At 42.4% G+C, this 25,888-nt stretch overlaps 1 protein-coding gene across 1 annotated transcript in view; it reads right to left on the bottom strand.

Moving 5' to 3' along the window:
* SPAG5 (sperm associated antigen 5) overlaps window positions 1-24,394 on the bottom strand; it is a 49,162-nt gene extending 24,768 nt beyond the window's left edge. The window contains exons 1-13 of the mRNA XM_018554991.1: window positions 24,335-24,394; window positions 23,680-23,772; window positions 20,245-20,328; window positions 19,732-19,851; window positions 18,541-18,633; window positions 16,920-17,054; window positions 13,660-13,732; window positions 13,416-13,563; window positions 12,839-12,892; window positions 10,726-10,840; window positions 10,475-10,608; window positions 10,005-10,173; window positions 4,260-4,362 (exon numbers count right to left, since the gene is read on the bottom strand). Coding sequence (XP_018410493.1) covers window positions 4,260-4,362; window positions 10,005-10,173; window positions 10,475-10,608; window positions 10,726-10,840; window positions 12,839-12,892; window positions 13,416-13,563; window positions 13,660-13,732; window positions 16,920-17,054; window positions 18,541-18,633; window positions 19,732-19,851; window positions 20,245-20,328; window positions 23,680-23,772; window positions 24,335-24,394 — 1,381 coding nt within the window. The remainder of the gene's footprint in view (window positions 1-4,259; window positions 4,363-10,004; window positions 10,174-10,474; window positions 10,609-10,725; window positions 10,841-12,838; window positions 12,893-13,415; window positions 13,564-13,659; window positions 13,733-16,919; window positions 17,055-18,540; window positions 18,634-19,731; window positions 19,852-20,244; window positions 20,329-23,679; window positions 23,773-24,334) is intronic.
* Window positions 24,395-25,888: the final 1,494 nt, after the last annotated feature.

The raw sequence follows: 25,888 nt of genomic DNA, 5'->3' as shown, positions 1-25,888 counted from the left end.
CAAATGGGAAGGCACCTGGGGGAGGAGGAAACAGAAGTATGGGCATTGCAGGAACAACAACTGCGGATGTCTCAGTAAATAGTCTGGCAAGAGCTTCGGTGAATATATTAATTCATAAGTCTCCAATAGAAACTTGAGGACTACATGAACTGAACTAGATTATGCATTAAGTCTCGGAAACAAAAAGTAGAGGTTACTAAGCAACAACATGCGTTCTGTGTTAACAGCAATTTCCTCTCTTCTGACCAGACTTGATATCAAGCATAAATGAACATGAGGAGTTACTTCACTTCAATAGGAACAGTTTTAACCAAAAGTCTACAAAGTATAAAAATAATAAAGTACAGCAGAGTTCCACGCGCCCAACGCACTCCAAGCCTGTTTGTAGCTCCTGGTAGCTGGAGGATGTGCTCTGCATACTCTAGTTGCTAGTAGAAGAAGGTGGAGGTGGAGGTTAGGCTGGCATCCAACTGCTGTGTGGTGGTTGGTAGCTGCAGAACATCAAGGAGCAGGAGTTCAGTGATGAACTCAAGTTACAGGCTAGATTGGCACCTGTGTGATCAGGAGGGAGAGGGTTAATCATAGATCAGGATGGAGAGCTGAGCTCTATGTAAATATTTCCAGGATGGAGAGCACTTGTAGTAGTTTCCAGTCTTCAGGATGGAGAGCGGTAAAACGTTTATGGGTTACTCAGGATGGAGAGCGGGTGCCTGCTATATTGCCCGCCGTCTGCACGATTGCTCAAACACTGGGCAAATAAACTTTGTGGTTTAAGCCAGCTAGAGAGGAGGAGTAGCGTGATGCCGCGGGAGAGTAGGCGGCGCTACCGGCCAAACCCGAAACACCGGAAAGGTAAATCTCTTACACCTACTGAAGGAAGGATAATATACACTCACCAGCCACTTTATTAGGTATACCTTGCTGGTACCAGGTTGGACCACTACAATTTCCCATACAGACAAGAGGCCAGAACATCTGTCGGACATCCCCCTCCTCCGACATGAATGACAGAAGACCTCCAGATGAAGAGTCCACTTACCAAGATCTTGGCTTAAAAGGCCTAGGCCAGCTGCTTGCCAGTTGTCTACCCCCGGAACACATACCACGAAAAGGGCTGCACATGGCTTTTGTCTAGCTCCACAGCCGAACTCATGGTAACCTCCTAATGGTTGACATATGCAACGGCCGTGGCATTATCTGACTGAACCCTGACAGGGTGCCCCAACAGAACTTCAATCCAATGCAAATGGCAGTTTGATTGCCCATAATTACAGATTGATTGGCAACTTGGTCCCCTCTCTTATTCCATGGCCCTGCACCGACAACTGCCTGGTCCCCTGCCACAGCTGCACAAGCTGGCATTCGACACCACAATCTTCCAGCGTAATGGGAAGAACGACCTCCAGCTCGACAACATAGGGGAACAATGCCGCCATACCAGAGAAGACCAACCAACTCACCATTTCCATAGATGGAACAGGAACAATTACCCCCAAGTGAAGCAGACTCCACACCACTACCTGAAGATCGCAGAGACGTGCTTGAGACTGAAGATTGGAGTGACGATAGTGAAGAACCGAACTGGTTGTAGGGAAAGAAATCCCATCTCATCATAGCCTAAAATGATCACTGGTTTAAAAAACAGAAATCCACAAACAAGTGAAGATTTCCCCCCACCCTGAGCTTGACAGAGGCAATCCTTCATGCAAAATGAGGACATCTCTGTGGGTAAGGCAGCTTTAAGCACCAGGATCTGTTTCTAGGCCTAGTTAGCCAACACTATTGGGCCATAGGGGACAACAAATTACAACCTCTGAAACAGACAGCTTGGACCTGTATCCAGTGACACATTACGCACATACTGAAGACCGTGGACCAGCTGGTTCACTAGTTTCACATAAATAGACACCCTTTCACACTCCAGTTCCTGACGCAAGTGCTTAGCCCATTTAGTGTCTGATACACAAGGACTGTGGCCAAAAGAGGTTGCAGAGCCAATCCAGGGACAGTGTATTGGACCTCGCTACAGATTTCGCTTTCATGTTATTTCAGGTCCTTAAAAGGAGGATGACTCAACTGGATAAGGTGATGGTGATTCCAGTTGAAGACACGAGTTCACAACTGGAGAAGATGTCCATTATATAAGGAAGTCTTCCTCAAATGGATAGCAAAACAGAAAAAATGCTTAGGTAGGATGAAGGCCCGAGAAAGGCTTTTCCCATACCTTGTAAATGTCCTCAAAAAAAGAAAAAAAAAAACATGCTAGTCGAGCGTTTAAGACTTGTGTACCAAAGGGTACTGGGGTCTGTGATATAGTACCTGCAGAAACCCAAGATTGATATCAGTTTCCCAAGAACTGATAAGTGCAAAAAACAAATCTTTTTCTTGGGCGAAAGTAGAAAAGGGTACAAAATCCACAGCACCTAGTTTGAACACGAGAGAGCCTGTCCTACCCTCAGTCCAAAGCCCTCCAGGAACGAGTTGAGTACGTCCATGAGAACTAAAAGCCCCAGTGTGTCAGCAGCCCCCAGGGAAAAGGTCAGAAAGGAAAGTGGAAGCCTTCGTGGATTGTAAAGGGCTGCACGCATCCAGATAAATCGCCAACGCCCCACAGTCTACCACACCAACACCCGGACCCCCTGGAAGAGACTGACATGTCAACAGAACACCAGGAAGCTGTCTTACAGCTAAGGGGATAACCCTGCACTCAACGCCAACTACAATAGGGGAACTAGGTCCAAACTCTTTGACGCCAGCAAAAAACTGGGCTGCCTCTAGCAGATGGGAGGGTTAGCAGACCCCCCAGCAGAGGCCCACCCCTAGGCTGTGCTTTTTTTGTGCCTAGTGTGCTAATCCTGCAGGTGACAGTACAACCAATTGGTAAGAGATGATTGTACTATTGCTGCATTCCTCTATAGCTGCTGGTATTCGGCATTGCGCCGCTGTATAATGTACTATATTGCACACCACACTTTTTTTTTACTTCCACCGTGCCAAGCTTGCTCCTGTGATGGACTACAATCGCAATAGAAACTAGTAGTCCATCACTGGATCCTTTTTTTTTAATCCGATTAACCGAACTTAATAATCGGCCAACTAATCGATTATGAAAATAATCGTTAGCTGCAGCCCTAAAGATCTCCGCTGTGTCCTTCAATTAAGAGAAATATAAATAATTTGATTATAATGATATTTCAAACTAAGGGCACCAAAAACTCATTTTAGAATATCTTTGTAGATTAAGCAATAATTTCTGTCATTTCACATTTTCTTTTGCTTTACTCTGACAAAACAAAAGGCATGCAAATATACCTATGAAAATTGCTTTTAATATCGTCACTTTGAGAGCAATGAAGTTAAGGGTACCAACAAATTTGTCCATTACTTGAGCGATCTGCTGAGTCTCCCAGTTAATGTTGTGGAGAAAGGGTTTACACATCTGTCTACACATCTGTAAAATGTATTAACCAGACAATAATTTTATTTTTCAGCCCAATACAACTTAAAAGAAGGAAACCTCTAAATAATCAGAAGACTCAAAACACTACTTTCGTTAATTGCCATGGAGTTGGGGTGTATCTAATTAATCTACAAACACTGGAGTGGCCATCTCAAGTCTCCTGACCTCAATATCATTGAGCCACTCTGGGGAGATCTCAAACGTGCAGTTCATGCAAGACAGCCCAAGAATTTACAGGACATGGAGGCTTTTTGCCAGGAAGAATAGGCAGCTTTACCATCTGAGAAAATAAAGAGCCTCATCCACACATACCACAAAAGACTTCAAGCTGTCATTGATGTTAAAGGGGGCAACACACCATATTAGAAACTGGGGTATGTAAACTTTTGATTAGGGTCATTTGGGTAGTTTCTGTTGTCATTATGATTGGAAAAGAGTAAACACAGTTGATTGATAATAAATGGCTTCAGCCAAACACTACCCATGAGTGACAGAAAGGTTTTAGTGTTAATCATTCATATTCTCTGTAAAATGGCCAGGAAATCATAAATTCTGCCAGGGTATGTAAACGTATGAGCACAAGTGTATGCTACAGTTTAGAAGGATTTTTGATGCAATCTAAATATTGTATATGATTGCGCATCCCCCCCCAAAAAAAGTTGTAAATGATGAAGACCCTCTGGCTGACCTGTAAACACTACCCTGCTGAACAGGATAACCATTTCACAACATGCAGAAAATGTCCAAGCAAAGTCTCAAACAGGTTAAAATTTTTCTAGGAAAACATTTTACTTCTAACCTGTTGTGTTCAAGATTGTTGTCTGAATTAATTCTTCTGTAAAAGTGTTGGAAAGTGTGAAACTCCCACCTGGTGTATGCAGTCCAGAGGCATTACATTTTACCTGCAAGTTAAAATACAACAATATCCATTCTTAATATAGGATTACTCTATGAATAAAAGGCAACTGATAACATGAACTGGCCCATAAAGGTTTTGAAGAACTTGAAAAATCTGCTCCTTGCATCCTAGTGCAACTGTATTCAAACCATTTCAGGTTATGTGTAATCTCCAAAAAGCATTTAGGAAAATAATTCCAACTACAAACAGTTTTAAATGGAAATTCCAATAGGTTATAAATTGCCCAGTAGATGGCACCTAAAGGTGAATGAATATACTTTGTTCTGAAAGGACTGTTACAGAGTTTATGGTACATTAAAGTGACACTAAACTCAGGAGTTAAATCTAACATTCAAGTACCTTAACTATTAACAAAAATGTATCTTATTTGTGTTTCATTCAACTTTAGATCCTCAAATCATCTCTGAATTGGTGCTGACACTGTCCTTCCTTCTGGAGGGTGGCTATTTTTGTTCCCCATGGTCCCTGTGTGTGTTGTAAAGTAGCCACTGCTCCAAGCTCACTCCTGTGATGGACTAACTGATCTGTAAAATGTTACAGTGCCATCCTCAATAAGGCACTTTTACATCAACATGTCCAGTGTATTATTATACAATAAACATCAGACCATACCATACGGTCTACTGTTTTTATTTCCACACTTCATTCCACTACTTAAGGTTGGAGCTCACTGGAAGTGATAGTCACAGGGGTACTAACCAAAAGGGATTAGCTATAGGAGAGGAACTGGGGTCAAGACAATTGCCAATTCTTTCAAGGCAGACAGACCACATTTTCTAAAACTTTAGCGAGCAGCCCCAATAGATTTAGGTCAGTTTTTCAAATGAGAGTATGTAGCACATACCTTCGAGCCTCATACAGGGTTGCAGATACCTGCTTTGCAAGCCCTCATTGAAAGTTTAAAAGCTGAACGGGCTACACAAATTTTGTTTAAATGCAAGAGGTAAGGGGCATGTATCATGCTGTCTATTTCTTCCATATCTGTGCAGTAATTTGGTGTGAAATATTTATTTAAATAACGTATTAACCACGCTTAAACTATCCAAGAAACAATACCCATAGTAAGCTGCAACACAGTCAGACGTGAACTGCAACCAATAACAATAAACAAATGTATTGCGTTGTACCAAATTTTCAGTGCTATATGAGTGAATCATAATATCCCAAAATTCTTCTCAGAATTAAAGTGTATCAGTTTGTAATCATATATAGGAAGTAATTTTGAACTCACCAAAACTAAAATTGCATAATATAAAAAGTGTATAATAAACTATAACAGGACAATAAAGTTTATAATCCCTTTCAGTGTTTATAGTCTCTTTTCAGTAAAAATCAGTCCATAGCGACATTCCTCAAATACTCCCAAATCTTGATAGTCTTGTGATATCTGAATCCGCAGATCACCATCCACAAATATAAGTGACCAAATATAATATTTACAACAGTGTCTCTCTCACCACCACACCACCGTTCACAGAAACAAACCGCACTCACCAGATCTACAGGGCTACCCCAGCTAAGGGATAAGCCGTGAGCGTTTTATATACACGGTGCTAATGATTCGGCTTAGAAGGATCCGCTCTTAAAAGTCTCTCCTTTCTTCCTCGCCTCTCCAGAAGAGCTTACAGACCAAGTTTAAAAAAACAAACATGATGTTGTATTTTGCTATATTACTTTATTATATCCCGCTACCCTTGGAAGAAGTTGTGACAAAACACGTTGGGTGGTCGTGGCATACATGCGCTTCTCGATACCAACACACTGACGCCTGTAAAATTGGAGGAGTTTTTTCGTACGAACATTGGATTATATCTGTAAGCGATTTTAACCGTATATAAAAGCAATATGTAATCACACCTCATGCACCAGCCAGGCCCGCCCCATTATCTGCGGCGGAAACGAGGCCTGGAACGCAAGGCCCGCGGCGTCCGGAAGTGCGACACCCGCACCAGAAGTGACACAATCGGTCCTCCGATCCGGCCGTGGAGTAACTCCCGGAGTCCCCAGACCAGTAGCACCTGACTACTAGCGCTCCGGTCCGAGGGCTCAGCCAAGGGGGTAGCGCAGCTCCGGTACTGGCCCTTCTCGGGCACTGAAAAAGATGGAGGAGGACCTGGAGCGGAATCAACTGTGGCAAGTGGAGCGCACCAGTGGCCCTAAGGTAACCATGCCGTGAAAAAAACCCAAGCGGTATCCCCATAGAGAGGCCCCCTCGTCGTTCCAGAGACATGCTCCACCCTGAAGGAGGAAACACAAAAAGCTGAGGAGCTAGGAGAGAGGCGGGCCTTTTGAAACAACTGAGGCTGAAGGGTTTCCTAAAAAAAGGGGTGGAGCCTCTCACAAGTTGTTCTGGAGGACGAAAGGGAAATACTACACCATGAGAAGCATGTTTGTTTTTGTTTGAGCTTGATCAGTGAGCTCTTCTGGAGAGGGGAGGAGGAAAAGAGAGACTATTATTAAGAGGGGATCCTTCTTCTAAGCCGAAGCATTACTGGATGGAATCATAAGCGCCGGGCATACAAAATGCTTACAGCTTATCCCTCAGCAGGGGTAGCCCTGTAGATCCGATGAGTGCGGTTTGTTTCCGTGTACGGTGGTGTGAAGAGAGAGACACCGTTTGTAAACACTGGATATTTGGGCACTATTGTGGATGGTGATATGTGGATTAAGAAATCCAAATCCTGGTATGCTTGTGGAGTATTTGAGGCATGTCACTATGGACTGATTTCCACTGAAAGGGGTTATAGACTATTGTCCTTTTATAGATTATTGAAGCACTAGTTACACTTTATATTACGCAGTTTTAGTTTTGGCGAGTTCACAATCACTTACTTTATAGGATTACAAACTTTTTCATTTTTATTCTGAGAAGAATTTTGGATATTGCGATTCACTTACATAGCACTAAAGATTGGGTATAGCGCAATCCATTTGTTTATGTTTAGCGTGAAACATTGCCTCTGTACAGGAACATCTTGTATTAAGACCAGTGACTACTGTCTCGCCTCTATTTACAGCACAATTATGTCTCCACTACTTTTACAAGTTCATAAAAGAATTAATAAAAAAGGAATGTGGTGCAGACAAAATGGTTTGATTTGTTTTTATTGAGGAATATATTTAAATAAACCTTTGTGCGCACAGTTCAGCTTTAAGCAGGATGAGTAACATCTTCTCTCAATACTGCTTGTAAATCTCAATTGGGAGGCAGTCTTTGCTCGGGGCCTTTTCATGAAGAAAACTAGAAATGTCTTTATCCAGTTCATTAATTGTGAGGGGGGCATCCCAAAGATGCCTGGGACAGATGTGTTTGCAGAGGAAGAGTAAGAGTTCCTAATTCTTCAGAGGCTTTGGAAGCATATCAAGTCTGGTAGAAGTCCCCAAAAGTCTCTAAAATGTTCAAGAGGTTGACAGTTGCCCCATCAGCAGGAGTTAGTGTTCCCACCGTCATTTTGTCCTGTCCTGGACTATCCCTTGATCCAGTATGAAGGTTCTTAAAAGAAATACCTACTAGGTACTTTCTGGCAACACAACTTATTTAGAATTTTCAGCAGTTGCAGCCAGGCAGACTTGGAGGATTTTCTTCTCTCTTCGTCTACTATAGGACTTGATAGTGCTCACCTACCTAACAAAAAAGGCCTCTAAGAAAAGCTTTCAGAGCATTCCCTATAATCCCTTGAGAGGATGTAGTTTGCAATATCCTCAAGTTGTTATCCACTGTGTCTGAAATGCCGACCCAATGGGAGAATGGTCTGATATACCCCTCATCTCTATCACTACAGATCGCACATGGGGAATAATGTCTAATGTACTATGAGCCATATGTATACTTTACAGCCAGTATGTGTTTCTGAATGACAGGTACATTCTGTGCCAGTAGACTTTAACATGCGCCAAAGATCTCAAATGTGGTAAACTTTCAGGTAATAATGACAATGCTTCGCGACAATGTGTGTGTATATATAATCTATCTCTATCTCAAAAAAATTAAAGGAACACTTTGAAAACACATCAGCTCTCAATGGGGAGAAATATCATGCTGGATATCTACTGTATAATGGACTGGGTAATGTGTTAGGAACGAAAGGATGCCACAGCATTTGATGAAAATGAAAAAATGATCAATCTACAGAGGGCTGAATTCAAGACACCCCAAAAACCAAAGTAAACAAATAATGCAGCAGGCTATTCCTTTGTGCTGAAATTTAATTGCAGCAACTCAAAATGGTACTCATTAGTTTGTATGGCCCCCACGTGCTTGTATGGATGCCTGACAACGTCGGGGCATGCTCCTAATAAGGCGACGGATGGTGTCCTGGGATATCTCATCCTAGATCTGGACCAGGGCATCACTGATCTCCTGAACAGACTGAGGTGCAACCTGGCTGCATCGGATGGACCGAGACATAATGTACTATTGGAGTACTATTGGATTCCGGTCAGGCGAGTGTGGGGGACATTCAATGGTATTAATTCTTTAATCCTCAAGGAACTGGCTGCATACTTTCGCAACACATGAGGCCGGGCATTGTCGTGCACCAGGAGGAACCCAGGACACTGCACCAGCATAGGGTCTGACAATAGGTCCAAGGATTTCATCCTGATGCCTAATGGCAGTCAGGGTGCCATTGTCTAGCCTGTAGAGGTCTATGCGTCCCTCCATGGATATGCCTCCCCAGACCATCACTGACCCACCACCAAACCATTCATGCTGAACCATGTTACAGGCAGCATAAAGTTCTCCACGGCTTCTCCAGGCCCTTTCACGTCTGTCACATGTGTTCAGGGTGAACCTGCTCTCATCTGAGAAAAGCAAAGGGCGCCAGTGGCGGACCTGCCAATTTTGATGTTCAATGGCCAATACCAATCTACCTCCATGGTGCCAGGCAGTGAGCACAGGGCCCACTAGAGGACGTCGGGCGCTCAGGCCACCCTCATGAAGTCTGTTTCTGATTGTTTGGTCAGAGACATTCACACGAGTGGCCTGCTGGAGGTCATTTTGTAGGGCTCTGGCAGTGCTCATGCTGTTCCTCCTTGCACAAAGATGCAGATAGCGGGCCTGCTGATAGGTTGAGGACCTTCTACGGCGCTATCCAGCTCTCCTAGAGTAGCTGGAATCTGCTCCATGCTCTTGAGACTGTGCAGGGAGACACAGCAAACCTTTTTTTGCAATGGCACATATTGATGTGCCATCCTGGAGGAGTTGGCATTCCTGTGCCACCTCTATAGGGTCCAGGTATCACCTCATGCTACCAGTATGACACTGCCTCTAGCCAAATGCAAAACTAGTGAAAAACAAAAAGTCAGAAAAGACGAGTAGGGAAAAAAATGTCAGTGGCCTCCACCTGTAAAACCATTCCTGTTTTGGAGGTCGTCTCATTGTTGCCCATCTAGTGCACCTGTTAATTTCATTAACACTAAAGCAGCTGAAACTGATTAACAACCCCCTCTGCTACTTAACTGACCTGATCAATATCCCAGGCGTTTAATTGACTTGATGCTATACTCCGATTAAAAAGTGTTCCTTTATTTTTTTTTATATATATAGCGCATTATTTTTATTATTATATACATATACTTTTTTCCACATACACAGCAAGGAAAACAATTACTCAGTTGCCATACCTCTCTCTGGGAGCTTTCCTTCAGAGTTCTTATTACATCTAAGAGATGTGCCTTTATTTTTGAGGACTCAGAGGAGGCTTTAGATATTTCTTTAGCTGTTTCTGCCTTCATATTCTGAGCTTCGTCCTCTGCATCTGCTAACTTCTGCTTCAGTTCGCTCGCTTCTTTCCTGCATGTGCACACAAAGCTTATATGTATTAACCTCACCAACTGGCAATCTATGCTTTACTCATGAGGGGCTGGTTTGAACGTCTAAGTTTCAAGCTACATGTTTTTTATATGCATTTTAGCATTCTACAAAAAAAATAAAAATCATAAAGTAAACATTGCTATTTACCATAATGGTAAATTATGGATTGCATGTGCATTTTAACATGAATCTATATTTACTGTATCCCCTCAAAAAATAGTTGTTGCACACGTGTTACAATGCAGTAGATGTTCACAGATTATGTTTAGTGTGTACTTACTCTAGCTCCTTGATGGTATCCTTCAGATTTTCAAACTGATAGTTACGCTCAAGCAAGTTAAGATGGTGGGTTTTCAGCTGAGATTCGGTTTCTGCTACTTGCTCCCGACAAACACTGTTCTCCTGTTCAAGAAACTGGAAAACACACACAGTAGAAGGAAGATTATGTGATCACGTTGGTATATTATTTTGGGAAATCTAAAATAATTTGGCATAATATTGCATAGTAGAAGGGCACTCTGAGCATCTTACCTCCAGGCTTTCTGTGTAGCAGTTAATTTGTGAAGCATGTTCCTTTTCTAGAGCACGCAGCTGTGCCTGTAAGGACTTCTTCTGACCACAAACCTCTGACAATTTAAGTTCAAGGCTGAAATTGTTAAATAAAACATATCAAAGAACGCTTAAACTACTATTCACAGATAATACTGCTATAATAACCCGCCTATTCAAACTGGCTAAAAGGGTTACGTACCACTGCATTTAACACCAAGAAACAACCAGAAATAAAAATGATCATCACTAAATGCTCTCTTGCAGTCCTAATAGTTTGTGAAATTACAGACAAAGCCCATTATATTTTATAGAATGACATACCCAAAATATTTTAAAATAAATGTAGCTTCACTATGTAAATTATATATAAATAAATACATAATAAAACCATCTAGGGCTTACCTCACTTAAAAAGAGAATTGAGGTGAGTGATTTTCACTCAGCCTCATAATCTGAGCCGACCTGTGACAATGAAACTGTCACAGGTCGGCTCAATAGATCGGGAAGTGAGCGAACACATACTGGCGCTCGCTCACTTCTCGATCTATCCCTGCAGAAAGCCGTGACAGGGGAGGGACTGGATTCCCTCCTCCCCTGTCCGATCCTCCAGCGCTGACTGGCGGAATGGACGGGGGAGGGGCGGGTACAGCTGGCTCTGCCTCTAGATAGGCAGAGCCAGCTGTCACTCACGCAGCTGGGTGCATCCAGACACAATTGTCGGGATCCGTTCCGGCTGCAGCGTCTCAGTATACCGAGAGCTGTAGCTCGCGGTATACTGAGCTTTGGGTGACGGGAGGATGCTAGTTTGTGTCCTCCTTGTACCCTTAGGAGAATTATGGGGAAAAGCCCTAACCCCATAGTTCTCCTTTAAGCACAAAAAAAACTACAGCAGTATTGGAAGTTTGTAAAAGATGTGGTCTATTATCATGACATGATACAAAAAGGGCAACATTTTTCGAACCACACACACGGTTCTTTCTCAAGCCCAAAAGACGAGAAGTAAAATGGATCTTTCAATTGAATACATTACAACCTAAAGGATTAAACGTGGACTTGGATCTACATTTGTTCCTATAGGTTTTGTTTAACTGGATAAAGGTTTAATTGAGTGTGTTAAATTGCACAGGTGGAATGTGATGAAGTTCACCCTTATGTGCTTAATGCAAGACAAGAAAAGAGATGTGGGAAACATACAAGTTAAATTGTAACAGAGTACAGAATTCCTTCCAGTGTTCAAAGATAGACTGTTTTTATTACTATATTATAAGGAATTGTGGACGTATTCCTGTGTTGACGTCACCAGCAGGGGCCGCCCCTAGGCTGTCTTTGTCTCTTGTTATGTGCCTAGCGTCCTTCTCCTGCAGGTGGCGATATACCCTACCATTCAGGATCTACGATCTGTTGCCCTGTGTCCTTCAATGAACGGGAGAGAAACAGGATTTTTGAACTCCCCGTAAAATCCTTTTTTTTGGAGTTCATTGAGGGACACAGCAAATCTTAAACCTTTGGGTTACAGCAAATAACCAAGTCATTTGGGTCATATAATCTTGCATGACCTCAGCTAAGGGAAAGGGTCCAGACAACCTATAGAACCAATGAGGACTCTGAGGACAAACAAATTCAGAGCATCAGAAGACACTCTGCAAACAGCCACATAATTGTTAGTAGAATGTGAGCTGGAGGCACCCGGTACATCAGGACTGCTCCCATGTCTAGAATCATGCCGCATGGTGGTAAGGCAATGTATGGGCCCAAAATAACAAGCAAAGCCTCAGGTACTTATGATACCTAATAACAGGTGTGGGTTGGATGGCTAGAGCCAACCAAAGTCACTGTAGGTGGGTGGCAGGCAGCAAGTCTTAACAGCAGAGCTGTAGAAAAGACTCTGATCCTTCTATAAACTGAGGCATGCTGGTAATGGGTATCCTGAGGTCGCCTACAGTTTTGTATTCCTTTTTGCCAGTGTCCAATCCTTCTGTAGATGCCAGTGTAATCCAAAGGTTTGAGACATCCTGTGTCCCTTAATAAACGAGAAAGAAAAAGGAATGCATGCCATTCAAAAATAATATTGCTTTAAATGTTGAGGGGATACCTGGGCACAACCTCTGCAGATAGATACTTGAAGCGATCTTGATATGACTGGCCTCTGAAAGAAGAAAGATTTTTTTTTAAAGTTAGTCACTGGGACAATAAGGGGGTGATTTATAATGAGTGAATATGGCTATCCACTCACCGTTACAATGTATTTTTTTTTTTTAAATAATAAGCAGTAGTATAGCCATGGAAAAGCTATACTGTGGCTTTATAATGCCGCCCCTAAGCTATAGTACTCATACACCAAACTACCTAAACATTTGATTGAGCAGCTAAAATTTGAGGTGCGCCTGTGTGGCTACATGTGTATCATTTTCAAAGCAAGCCCCCAAGCTGAACAGATATATTGTCACATGTTGACCCCATATAGCAGCAGTCAAAAACGTACATACAACCAGATTTTCAAACCCACGTGTTTGATATTCCAATAACATCCAGCTGAGGAACTTTTCATCACAGGCCTGTTCATTAGCAGGATGGGCCTAAATCTTTGAAGTAATCTGTGCAAGTATGGGCAGATATATTCAAAACAATAGGGCATTATGAAACCATTTAAAAATCAAAACGCTTTACACCTTGCGGTTGCCTCATTCAGTTCTTTTTCTAGTAGCTTCATAGATGAGTCTCTAGCAGACAATTGTTCTGCCAGCTCAGAATTTTCCTCCTTCCACTGATCAATTTCTGCCTCTAGACTACACACACGTTCCATCAGAGATTCCAGCTCTAAAGAAAAAATAGAGAAAAATGGATAAATATAAAAACAGAATTGCACAGTAAACACATTTACACACATTAACAAAACAAAGTTACAACACAAACCTGAACCCAGACGTGAGTTTTCCAACGTCATCTGTTCATTCAAAGACTTCAGGTCTTCCAGGCATCTGGACATCTATCAGTAATAAATGGTTAAAAAAGAAATTGTGTTCTCGTTGACCAGTCCACAATTTATAGTGACTGCTATGCAATCTCGGTGCCAAGGCCTATCTGCACAGGATGATTTAACAGATGCAAAATTGCTTTTTTATTTGAATCTGACTCGTAGCTGTAGCCATAAAAAAAACAAAAAACTGTTTAATACCAAAATGGATACAGGAGACGCCCCACAAAAAAGGCTTTCAATAATGAATTTATGTTTGGAGAACAATCTTCTGATTGACCGATGGAGCCAAAAGCTGCTTTTAATCATTGGGGTGGAAAATGAAAGGCCTATGACTAGAAGCATTTTTATATACTCAAAATATTGTGTATGAAATGTGAATGGGACTATGTAACAAAATATATTTGGCTGTTGCAATTTGGCTGCAAAAGTTGAAATACATGTTCCATGTATTAGCCGCTTTTGACTGAATCTGAATGTTCTTTATAAAGTTTTGAATCTGGTTGCTGCACAAATCTTCAGACTTTCACTATGCTACGGGAACACAAACATATAGAGGGGTTTTCTCAAATTTGACTGCAAACGTGGAAATACATTTTAAGGTCACAATAATGAGAATAGCTATTTTGAACAAACCTAAAACCATAATAATGAAAAAGCTGCATTTTACAACTTTGCATGATTGTTTATTAATTACTTTAGAAGACTGTGCATCTCCCTGCATCAGTGGCTGCTTGGTTCCTTGTCCTCTTCAAAACAGGCAGTTTTCCACCCAACCGTAATCTACATTTCCCATGATCCCACAGCAACTAAGCAGCATCCGTCACATAAAACTCCTATCCTGAAGTTCACCAGCCCAGCGCATAACACATCACTCTTGTGACAGCAGCAGTTACACTGTGCTACTTTATACAAGCTATCAGAGGAGTGCTGACACAATTGCAAAGCTCACCTCTGTTCAGGCAGCTCGCATAAAGTAGCAATGTCAGTATTGCTGACACAGAAGTAATGAGTTATGCAATTTATTGATGAAATACATAACTGGAGTTGTGGGCAGACAGTCTGCATCCAACAGCATGCACCCAGATCTGTATGGATGTGCAAGTTCTGGTCGGTGTGTAGCCACATTCCTGTCATAGGGATGTACAGGCAGCTGTGGGCAATTACAGACTGCACCTGTCCCTCTCGGGAGGTCTCTGCACGAGCGTGCACGCCGTATGAATGCGTACACCAATTTGAATAAGGCCTTCATGACACTAAAGAAATCTGTTGCGCACCATTTCAACAACAATCTTCCCATAAGATTGTATGTACAGTAAACATGTTTGATGCATGTTTTTACCTGTAAAAGCCTCTCTTTAGTAGGCATCCGAAAGCCCTGAGGACTGCTGTTGGGTGCCGCCATCTTGGATGTGATGTCAGTAGCCCCAGCAGTTACACAAATGATACTAAGGTAATTCCCCCTCGCTCCTCCCTGGCAGCTACATGAAAGGTAGGGAGGCAAAGTGAGGGGTGGGAGAGCTAGGCCAGCATAGAGAGTAGACACTCCTAGAAGAGAAGTTGGCTATGACGTGCAAGGAGGGAGGGGCTGTGCTAGGGTATGAACTCTTCCTGAAGAAAGTGGGGGGCCTACATAAATACCAGCCAAAACTGGTGACATTCTCCCTTTTAGCAGCAAAACTATAGCTTCAACTGGGAAAGTGCAATGTATTCCCTTTCAAAAAGCTATCTAGCATTCTAAATAAAGAACACTCCCAAAATCTTCCTTAAGGTTTGGTCCCAATGGATTACCTACAAACTCACTTCCATGGACCCCACTGCACTCACTCACTGTAGACACAATTCCTAGCAGACAGATTTGCTTCTATGACGTGGACCACCTCTCACTCCCCACCCCCATTTCTCCCCTCTATGCTTTCATACACTGGTAGAGTTTCAAAAGAACTTCCGTACGAAAAATCTTTCGTTTGACTTTCTATTAGTTGATGGGGTCAAATCGATGATTGATTTTGACCATAGTGATGGAAAAAGTCGAAGGAGCAGGAGGGACATTTTTTCTAAAACAAACAAGTCTAACAGTGAATGTGGTTTTCGCTCGGGAAATTCCATTTATTCCAAAATCTAATGTAAAATAAAACAAACTTTCATTTGACATTCGTCATGTCTCTGATGGCATTATCAGGTGGTAAAGAACGACCTTTCTTTCGGAAAACTACTAGTGTATGGCCAGCTTAAGAATACCAGCCTTCTTACTTTTCTCTTGATTTTTCTTTCTACTGTCCCTTACTCGATGTTGTTGCTTATTGTTAACCTCCATCTCCAGTTTTGGAGCAGAAGGTCATTCACACCTTTCCATGTTTTCCTCTTCAGCAGGAAATATATCCATAAAGCTCAAAAGCCTCTGAGGCCCCATTCACACCAGGGCGGTTGCAGATCAGCGCAGATTTTAAAAGGGCGGTTTTGAGAGGTTTTTTTTTCAGCATTGAAACGCAATTAAATACGGCCAAGGCCTGTTCCAAGCCATGTCCCTCTAGTCCCCTAGAAATCAGAAATAAAATGTGTTTGAAATCCGTTTAGGAAGTTTGTTTAGGCGACATTCCATGGTTTCGAGGTGATTGTGATGAATATTGTTGTATTTACTATTCCGTTTTGTTTATTTGCTTGTAACCTATATGATTTCATGTCATGTGGAGCTTGTAAAGACTATAACAAATTCTGCTCTATTTTGTATTGTTGGAAAACGCTCAATAAAAATTACATGCGGGGAAAAAAACGCCCAACACCACACTGAACAGCACAGATCCATTGAAAGCAGTATGGCAACCATGCTGATCAGCGCGGCAAAAAAGGGTCAGTGAGCAATTTGGGCAGTTCGGATCGCACTGAGCCGCAAGGTCACATGAACGGTCCCCATAGCAATGTATGGGATCGTTCATGGCGGCAGATCCCTCCTGGTGTGAACGGGCACTCAGGCAGGTGACCACACCTGAGGCAAGTGCCAGTCCTTTAGAACTTCAGTCTTATTTGCAATATTTAGATGTCGTCACGACATCCTTTCTGCACTGTAACCCTCAATTGTTAATGGTGCTCTGTGCCCATTGTGATTATTCCGGTGTTTGTATGTTTGGATTTTGCAATGCTATCCTCTACTACTCGCACGTTTTGTAAGGGAACGTTTAGGACATTGGTGCTCACTCACCTCATTATTATGCAAAATAGTATCATTCCTTTCATTCTTGATTCCATCAAACTTCTCAAGAGCAACCTGGGTTTTCTCCTTCATAACCACAAATAGACGCCAGTACCGAGATATAAGTTCCCTGGCCTGAAAACACTATCAACAAATGCCAAGTCAGAAAATCAAATCGATAAACACTAATCCTTACATATATAAATAAAACATATGTGGTATTAATATGAAGACTCCACATATCCTTGAAACCACTCTCCCTCCGGCTCTAGGCAATAGCAGCCTCCAGGTTCAGCCACTTCCTCACACTATCTGCATACAAATGTAGTAGTGCACACTCCTGACAGTATAAAGTTTGTGTACACAGGGAGATGAGCAGTGGGACACTCCACCCATATCCTACCCCCGACCTACTAGGGTAGACACCAGAACAGGGATAGGAGGGTCATATAACAGTAACAAATTGTAGAAATGTCACCAGCACACACCAGTCCTTTTAGGATAGCAAAAGCTTCATTTATTGAAGTTTTTTGTCATATGAACAAGCACTTTCAGGACCACACAGTGTCCCTTCATCAGGCTTTAGCATCATCAATGCTAAAGCCTGGTGAAGGGACCCTGTGTGGTCCCAAAAGCGCTTGTTCATATGACAAAGAACTTCAATAAATGACGCTTTGCTATCCCTATCCAAGGACTGGTGTGCTGGTAACATTTCTACAATTTGCTCATACTTGCGGCACCATCTGCAGTCACTGCGAGCACCGCCCCACCCCATTACAAGGGACTTTTGATAAGGAGTTCAATAAGGATAAGTATTTATCATTTAACATAAGGCCCCAGGCACCGTGTAAGAGGTGGATCAAAGCCAGCCCAAATGTAGTTCTTGGAAGTAGGGCTGTGCAAATTAACGATTAATTTCTCGATTAATCGTTAATCTTTTTGATCGATTAATTTTTTTTTAAAACTCTCTGCACGAGCGCCAGCCAAGGCATTGGCCTATACACATACAGCACAGCAATGAAGTCATACAATGAACTAGGATCACACTAATCCAGCACGTTATTATTCTAAGTTGCCCCACGTGAGATTAATAATGTCCTGGATTAGTGTGATCCTAGTTAATTTTATTACTTCATTGCTGTGCTTTATGTGTATAGGCCAATGTAGTTGGATCTGTATGTGCATTATAATTAATCGAAATTAATCAATTAAAATAAATTTCGATTAATCGAACACAAAAATGTTAATCATTACCAGCCCTACTTGGAAGTAATAATTCCACTGTTTGTGCAAATTATTAGTGTCCTGACAAGGGAGGGTTTCAACCTTTCCTAAAAGAAAACAAAAAGGAGTCATATCAAGACTGGAAAAAGGGTGTTGAACATACAATGGGAGGTTTAAGCATCTCCAAAGAGTGAATATACTGTAGAATTCAGAACCCATCTGTGATATGAAGGCAGAAGCAAAGTTTTTGACTGACAATAATAAAAGGTTGAGAATCTGGCTCCTGGAATTTGTCCAGTACTATTCCCTATGCATTCTGTTCATTAACTGGGCTTTTCAAAAGCTAACATTGCTGGTAAAAAAAACTGAAGAGATGGCATGTTAAATCAATTGGTCTACTCATTACCTGCATCAGGAGCTGGGTTCGGTCATCTTCAACTTCAGAGCAAATAGAATGAGCTCTGTGAATAAATTGGTCTAACTCTTCATTGTAGGAAGACTACAGGAGCATGAAAAAATAGAATAAAAAAATATCAGCATTTTAAAAAATGCATCTTTTGCAAATAGGGGACAGTATGGGACTAATTGACTGATTCTCTCTCAACTGGCCCTTGCTCCATTGTGGGAACTCATCTAAACTTATATCTAACAATTCGGAGTTGAAAAATGCCACATCTTCTAAATGTCAGAAGGCTAAACAGAAATGGCAGAACATAATCCCTCAACTCATGAAGGATTACCGGTTGGTCTTCTATCATCCAAATAAATATTTGCAACCCCATGATCTGCCTTCTATGCATATTTGAAGACCTTCAAATTATCTCCCATGGTAAATACCTTCTGCAAATTATTACTGTTATGCTAAGGCTGCTATTCTGTTAACATGAAGGAGCCACCCCTCACCCCCACAATTGGAGAATGGAAGAAACAAAATCAATGAATAACCCCTATATAAAATCATGAAAACAGAGGTCTTCTGCAACAATTTGATAGTGTGTGGGACCAATGGCATACTTCTACTTCCTCCACTCCAGACCGGCTTTAGAATGCTTTTGATGTTGTTGATCTAAGATTTACTACAAGAACCCTTCTTGGGAGGATCCGTTACTACAACTCTGAGCAAGCGAATTGTAATTACCACAGTCTATGAGGTTGACAATTATAAAAAGCGTAAATATAAAAAGTGTAAGGTTGTTTGTTAATGTGGTTTATTGTCAGTTGGCTTTCATGCAAAAATCAATAAAAAGAAGTGCATCTAATAAGCTTATACAAAAGATGCCCGCCCCTTCGCCAGTAGGGTTAATTTGCTCAAGCATATTACATTCAGACAAATTATTTTTTTGAAAAAAATCTAGTTGGGCTCCTGCTGACAAGAAAAGGTCATAACATACAGTAACTTTACAGATACCCTCCCTTCAAAAGGGAGATCCTAATGTAAATAGACCAAGCCAGCCATTATTCCAGGAGTTAGGAGCTGTTAATAAGTATGTTTTTGTCAGCTCAGCATCCACTTACATGCTTGATTAACTTTTAAATCTTAATAAGTGGCTCTAAGGGAACATTGTGAGTAAACATGGAAATTCTCCCATAGACTTACCTGCTGCTCATAAGCTTCTCTGACAGTTTCACAAATATTCCTCTCAGTTTCTAAGTCTCTGCGAAGCTGAGCAATGACAGCTGAAGAGTGAATTTCAAGATCCTCCAGACACTGATCTGCCTGCATACAGCAAAGTAACAAATTGCAAGGTTTCAGTGGACAGTTCTGCACATTACACAAGCTGACAGACATTCGTTATTAATAGGTCAATATGAATATTCAGCAAATTCCTATAAATGCACAAATCACGGGTGCTTAAAAACAGGAAAATGTTAACACTCCTCTGGTGTCAAGGGCTGCCCCATCCACTTTTTCCTATTGGCCAGTAAAACCACCTATTATTGTGATGTATAAATTGTAAGGTGTAGTAGGATGGGAGGAAGACCAGGCTTTCAAGGCACCAAAGTAAAAAAGGAACGTAAGGGAGGGCACTGCTATGTACTTTGTAGTCTTGGGGCCAGTTTTTAAATGTTATGGAACTGAAAGGTGTGCTTTAACCCAAAGATAAAATACCGCTGTTTTTGCAAGAAGGGCTTCTTCCATACGAGTTTTCATTTCCTCCTTTTCACACAGATTGTCTTCTATCTTTTTCCTCATCTTAGACAGAGATGTTATATATTCAGCAAGAAGAGATTGCATGAAGCTTGTCTTTAAAAATACATAAAATAAAATAGGATTAAATTCCAGTCAATGCAAAGATTACATTTATCAGACTATGTGCATGTTTTCAGCTCCAGAATTCCATTAATATCGTATACCTTCAATTTTAGTATAGTTACACTTAAAGATCTATTAAAATTTGAAGAAAAAAAAAAGTCAACCAGGATGGGGAGGAGAGTCTAGTCCAGTGGCCTGTCAAAATCACATGGTAGGCTCTTTTACATTTACAGAGTGATGTCTGCTCTGTTAAGGGGGAGAGAGAGAGAGGAGAGAGAGGAGAGAGAGAGGAGGGAGAGAGAGAGGAGGGAGAGAGAGAGGAGAGAGAGAGAGAGAGAGAGAGAGAGAGAGAGAGAGAGAGAGAGAGAGATGAATGGGCCATAAAATGCAGATGGCAGTCTGTACTTCATTGCCAAGAATAATAGATAGCACTATTTGCGCTCCCATTATAAAATAGACCACTTATGTGCACTTGAAATAAAACTTGAGTGGACTGACCACTGGGTTATGCAGCTATGATCAGGTGATTAGAAACTGGCATATCAAAGCTGCAGGAACAGCCCAGCATAATCCCAATCACTCCCAGCCTGCCTCAGTTTTGCAGCAAGCAATACAGAGTGGAACATGTCAGATGAGGGCAGGACCTGTGTCCTATGATGTATATCAAAAAAAGTGATTTCACATTCAAGACAAAAATCCTGTTTTCTTGATTGTACGTCACAGGACATGGAGTTAAATTCTTAGACCAATGGTATGTCCAAAAGCAGTCCAACTGAGGGGCCGGCAACACAGCCAACAGGACCGGGAACAATAGCCATCCCAGGTGGAACCAGAACAAAAAACGGTGAGCCCACTCTTAAAGGGCTGCCTGTAAGACCTTACAGCAGAATCTGGCATTTGCAGAGTTCACCAGCCAATGGAGGAGGTGGAAGCTCGTCCAGGGAGCCTCAGACTAACAGATAGAAGTAGTGGCTGAGGAGTAAATGCGCACAGCGCAAACCATGACAAGGCAGTGAGCGGAAATCTCCTTTGGATTTTTGGGAGGACATAAAGATGGTAAAACAACATACTGGATATGGTGAAGGCAGACACCACGTTAGGAAGGAAGGAGGTCTTAGAACCACTTTATCCCTGTGGACAACCAGCAAAGGTTCTATGCCAAAGCCTTAGTTTAAACAGACAAGGTTTGACAAATCACCAAAGTGGTAACAGCAGGCTGCATAGCAGGGCCTGCCAGGGAAAAATAGAGACTTAAGTAACCCTGCACCTATAATTCGCCAGGAGCGTCCCACTCAAAACTCTCAGAGGTGAGAGGGTGACCAAGGTTACCCAGGCTTATAAACAACAGCACTGTGCGGAGGTGTAGCTTCACGTGTGTGTGTGTGTGCAGAGTCACAGCAGCAGCAGGAAGTGTGTCCAACCAGCACTGTGCACCAGGAAAGAAATGGCAGGCACATGCACAGCATAATACCCAAGAAAGGCACAAGTTAAGAATGTAACCCCCTGTGCTCTGTGATGTGCGACCAAAAGCAAACTTTGTTGTTCTCCCCAATCTTTAAGTTCTAGTCTGGGACCTGGAGCGGGAAAACTAAAAGGCATTTGGGTAGGATAAAGGCTGCAGTCTTACGTCCATGTCTTACCAGTTAGCCAGAACCTATTCGTTTCAGCTATCCACAGGCTGTTTTTTTTTTTTTTTTACATGTGAGCTTATACCAGAGGCCCTAGCTCTGCTGTGGGAGCCTGCTGCTTAATGAAAATGCAGACGGCTGATACAACGCTAAAAAGGGACAGGGGTGTGGAAATTTTTGAAAAAACTACTTGTCCAAGGGCTAAAGCGGGGGTCAAATCTACTTGTCCTTCATGACAATCTACTTGTCCCAATACAACAAAAAAAGTTTTAAAAGTTTAAAACTAGGGATGCACCAATACCAGTTTTTAGGTATCAAGTACCAATATTTTGCCTTAAGTACTCACCCGTTGGCATGGAGCAGGCTTCCCGGGCAATCAGGAAGCTAGGCAGCGGGTAATGAGATGCTACCCGGCTTCCTGACTGCCAGGGAAGCCGACTCCATGTTGTTTGGCCGGCTTGATTGTGAATGGCTGGGAGGCCTGCTCCATGCCAACGTAATGACCTGATTGGCCGGGAAGAAGGCTCGATGCTGATTGGCGGCCAATCGGCAAGGAGCTGGCTTCCCGGCCAATCACTTGACCACGCTGACCAATGAGTGCTTGCAATTTGCCAGTAAAATTCAAAATGCATAGGGCAGGAATGCGCTTGACAGTACGGGGTAAGGACTGTTTGCAGAAAGTTTATAGCTAGGGGGGTAGAAGAGATCGGGCCAGATTTGATCGGGTAATTCCATTTTCCCGTATTACCTGGGAAAGTGAACTTACCCTTTAATGCACATTGTGTGTGTGAGAGAGTTCTGCTGCCCAGGTACCACAATATGGCACACACTGAAATGGCAGCAGGACTCAACGCACACACACAATTTCCTATGCGTGTATTTATTTGTATGCAGATGGCAGGGGCAGCAGAGTTGGTTTTAATTATTTTTTTTTTTACTTTGTCACTTATTTTTTTTAATTTTTATATATGTTATTATATTTTACTTTTTCATAACTTTAAAAAAAATGTTTTTTCATTTTATTCCCATCACATGGTGTTAAAATCCTCTATGTGATAGTTTGGAGGTGACAGGTTCTCTTTATGGAACCTGCCCTCCAACACAGAACTGATGTTCTGTGCAGTTCCTGACAGCCGAGACAGGTGGCGCTGTGATCACAGCGCCACGGTCTCAGTGATAGCACAGAGCAGACGAAGAAAGGAAGTTCTTCGTCTGCTCTGCGGGCTCTATGGTGAGCTCCCGTGCCGTGGTGACAGGTCCACCAGAGGATCGGGGGACACCCGAAAACCGGGGGGGCCGCACAGGATCGCCGATTCTCGCTTCATACAAGTGATCTGATTAGATCACTTGTATGAAAACGAGCGGCGGCTTCCACTGTACATTCAGCTCTGCTTGTCCGGAGCAGGGCTGAATGTATTAAAAAACGACTTGCCCGGCGCCCGAAACTGCCTGTCCCGGGCGTCGGGCGATAGGAATTCCCCACCCCTGAGGGACCAGAGCTGCTTGCTTATTTGGGGATACCCGAATGTATGCGATAATGTGTTGGGGTTTTATTACTCACTGGAATCCTTATGAAGACGTACAACAAAACTTTGGTCCTAAAGTTTGCAAGAAAGAATTAAAATCTGACTTAAATTTTATACATCAAAAATGGGGGTCTTACTTTCTGGTTTAGGTCAGCTCTGTCCTTCTGTACCGTCTCATATAGGTTCACAGCAAACGTAACCATTGAAGTAGCTTCACTGTTGTAAGAGGCCTGCATGAGAATACAAATCATTTTTATTTACTAAAACATGTCATAGAACCTTCACAGACATATTGCGACACATTTTGGGGAGAAAACCCTTAACCTTGTACAAGAATATGAAAAGGAAGCAAGAAAATTGGCAGGCTATAGAAATCACCTGCGCTTTAACCTCAGATGCCAACAGGGGTTTGTACCTTGCAGCATACGTTTGGACTCCACAGTAAAGGGCCACAAAGCCTAGCTGATACTACATAAGGCCCAGAAACAATTGCTAAATGAACGTGTACGGCAGACCCATTTCAGAGTTGATGCCTTAAAACATACTATCAATCAACTAGAAGAGAGCCTGATTTTGCAGCTACCTGCTGATACTTGGAGGACAGTAAGATTTCACGGTACACACACAGCTAGCTCAGTACACTAAGGGCAAGGAGAGGCAACAGAAGAAGTTCTCCATTTTGTTATCCCGAACTGGAAACAGCTATACTAGGGAAGAACTAACTTGGAGACAGAAGGAGGAAACGGGGACATTGCAGAACTGGGTGCAGAACCTTTCAGACAGGTTTCTCACCCAGCCAGAGATGGATGTCCTTGCTAAAGGGTTGAATTTCACAATCACACCCAGAACCATCCCTGTAGTGGGTATTATCTCAGCCAATGAGGCCTCGATACACAGTAATAAAGTGCCACAGGGTGAGGCTGAGCAACTTCGCCTAAAAGTGTCTGCTGCCCTGGCCAGTGCCAAACCACCTCCGTGAAACCCAACTACAGAAGAATGGAGGGCGGATACATCCCTGAAGAAAGACAAGAGTATCACCATCCGGCCTGATGATAAAGGAAGATGTACAGTTGTACTTAATACATCTGACGAGAAGGTGACTGCACTTCTGAATGATAACACATATGAAGCCCTAAGAAGGGACCCAACCAGTGGCTACAAGAAGAAAGCTATAGATCTACTACAAAAGCTGGAAAAGGACAAAGCCATTGATCGGGCTATGCATCATCGACTCTACCCTGGTGAAGCCCCTCCGTGTATATATGAACTTAAGATACATAGGGATGGGACCCCTCTAAGGCCAATTGTCAGCAGCATAAACTCCATGACTTATAACGTGGCAAAATACTTAGCCAGAGTCCTTGCCCCCTTGGTTGGAAATACACAACACCACATACAGAACTCTCAGGATTTCACAAACAAAATCAAGAACTTAATATTGGGCACAGAAGAAACAATGGTATCCTATGATGTCACATCACTTTTCACCTGTATACCCAACACAGAGGCAATTGGAACAGTGAGAAAACAGTTGCTACTAGACAAAACCCTATGCAGCAGAACAGAACTTAACCCAGATCAAGTGTGTGCCTTATTGGACCTTTCCCTGAGTACCACCTATTTCAAGTACAAGTTCTACAGGCAGAAACATAGCTGTGCCACGGGATCGTCAGTTTCACCTATTGTGGCGAACCTGTACATGGAGGAAGTAGAAAGCAAGGCCCAGACCACCTTCAAGAGAATTACACCCAGTCATTGGTTCAGATATGTGAATGACACTTGGGTTAAGATTCACAAACAAGAGTTACAGGTTTTCACTGGATCAAAACATCAAGTTTACGCAGGAAGATATGCAAAACAACAAACTGGCTTTTTTGGATTGTTTAGTAACAGTAGAAGAGGGAAGGAGGCTGGAAATAGAGGTCTACCGAAAAACCAACACACACGGACCAGTACCTGCTATTTGATTCCCACCACTCTTTAGACCACAAACTGGGAGTCAATCAGGACTCTACACCACCGGGCTAAGAAAATTCCCAGCAGCACAGATGCCAAGACGAAGGAATTCAAACAGCTCAGGGGGGCCCTTAAAAAGTGCGGGTATCCAGACTGGGCTTTTGTCAAAACAGAAAGAAGAGGAAAGAATGTCAAAAGGTACCAATGCGGGTCAAAAGCATGACAAACGGAAGAATTTGGTCATTCCATATGTAGCTGGGGTGCCCGAGAAACTCAGAAGGGTTTTTAAAATACATGCATCGTAGCCAGGGAGGAGGACTGGTTTAAAAAAAAAGGTGTGAAGGAGGCCATTTATGTAAAAATGGAGAAGCCAAGCTTGAATAGAGGTGG

The sequence above is a fragment of the Nanorana parkeri genome, unplaced genomic scaffold, assembly GCF_000935625.1.
Source record: "Nanorana parkeri isolate BGI_ZX_2015 unplaced genomic scaffold, ASM93562v1 scaffold181, whole genome shotgun sequence".
NCBI lineage: Eukaryota > Metazoa > Chordata > Amphibia > Anura > Dicroglossidae > Nanorana > Nanorana parkeri.
The sequence above is the reverse complement of the archived record's forward strand: the minus strand, read 5'-3'. Positions and strand labels throughout refer to the sequence as shown.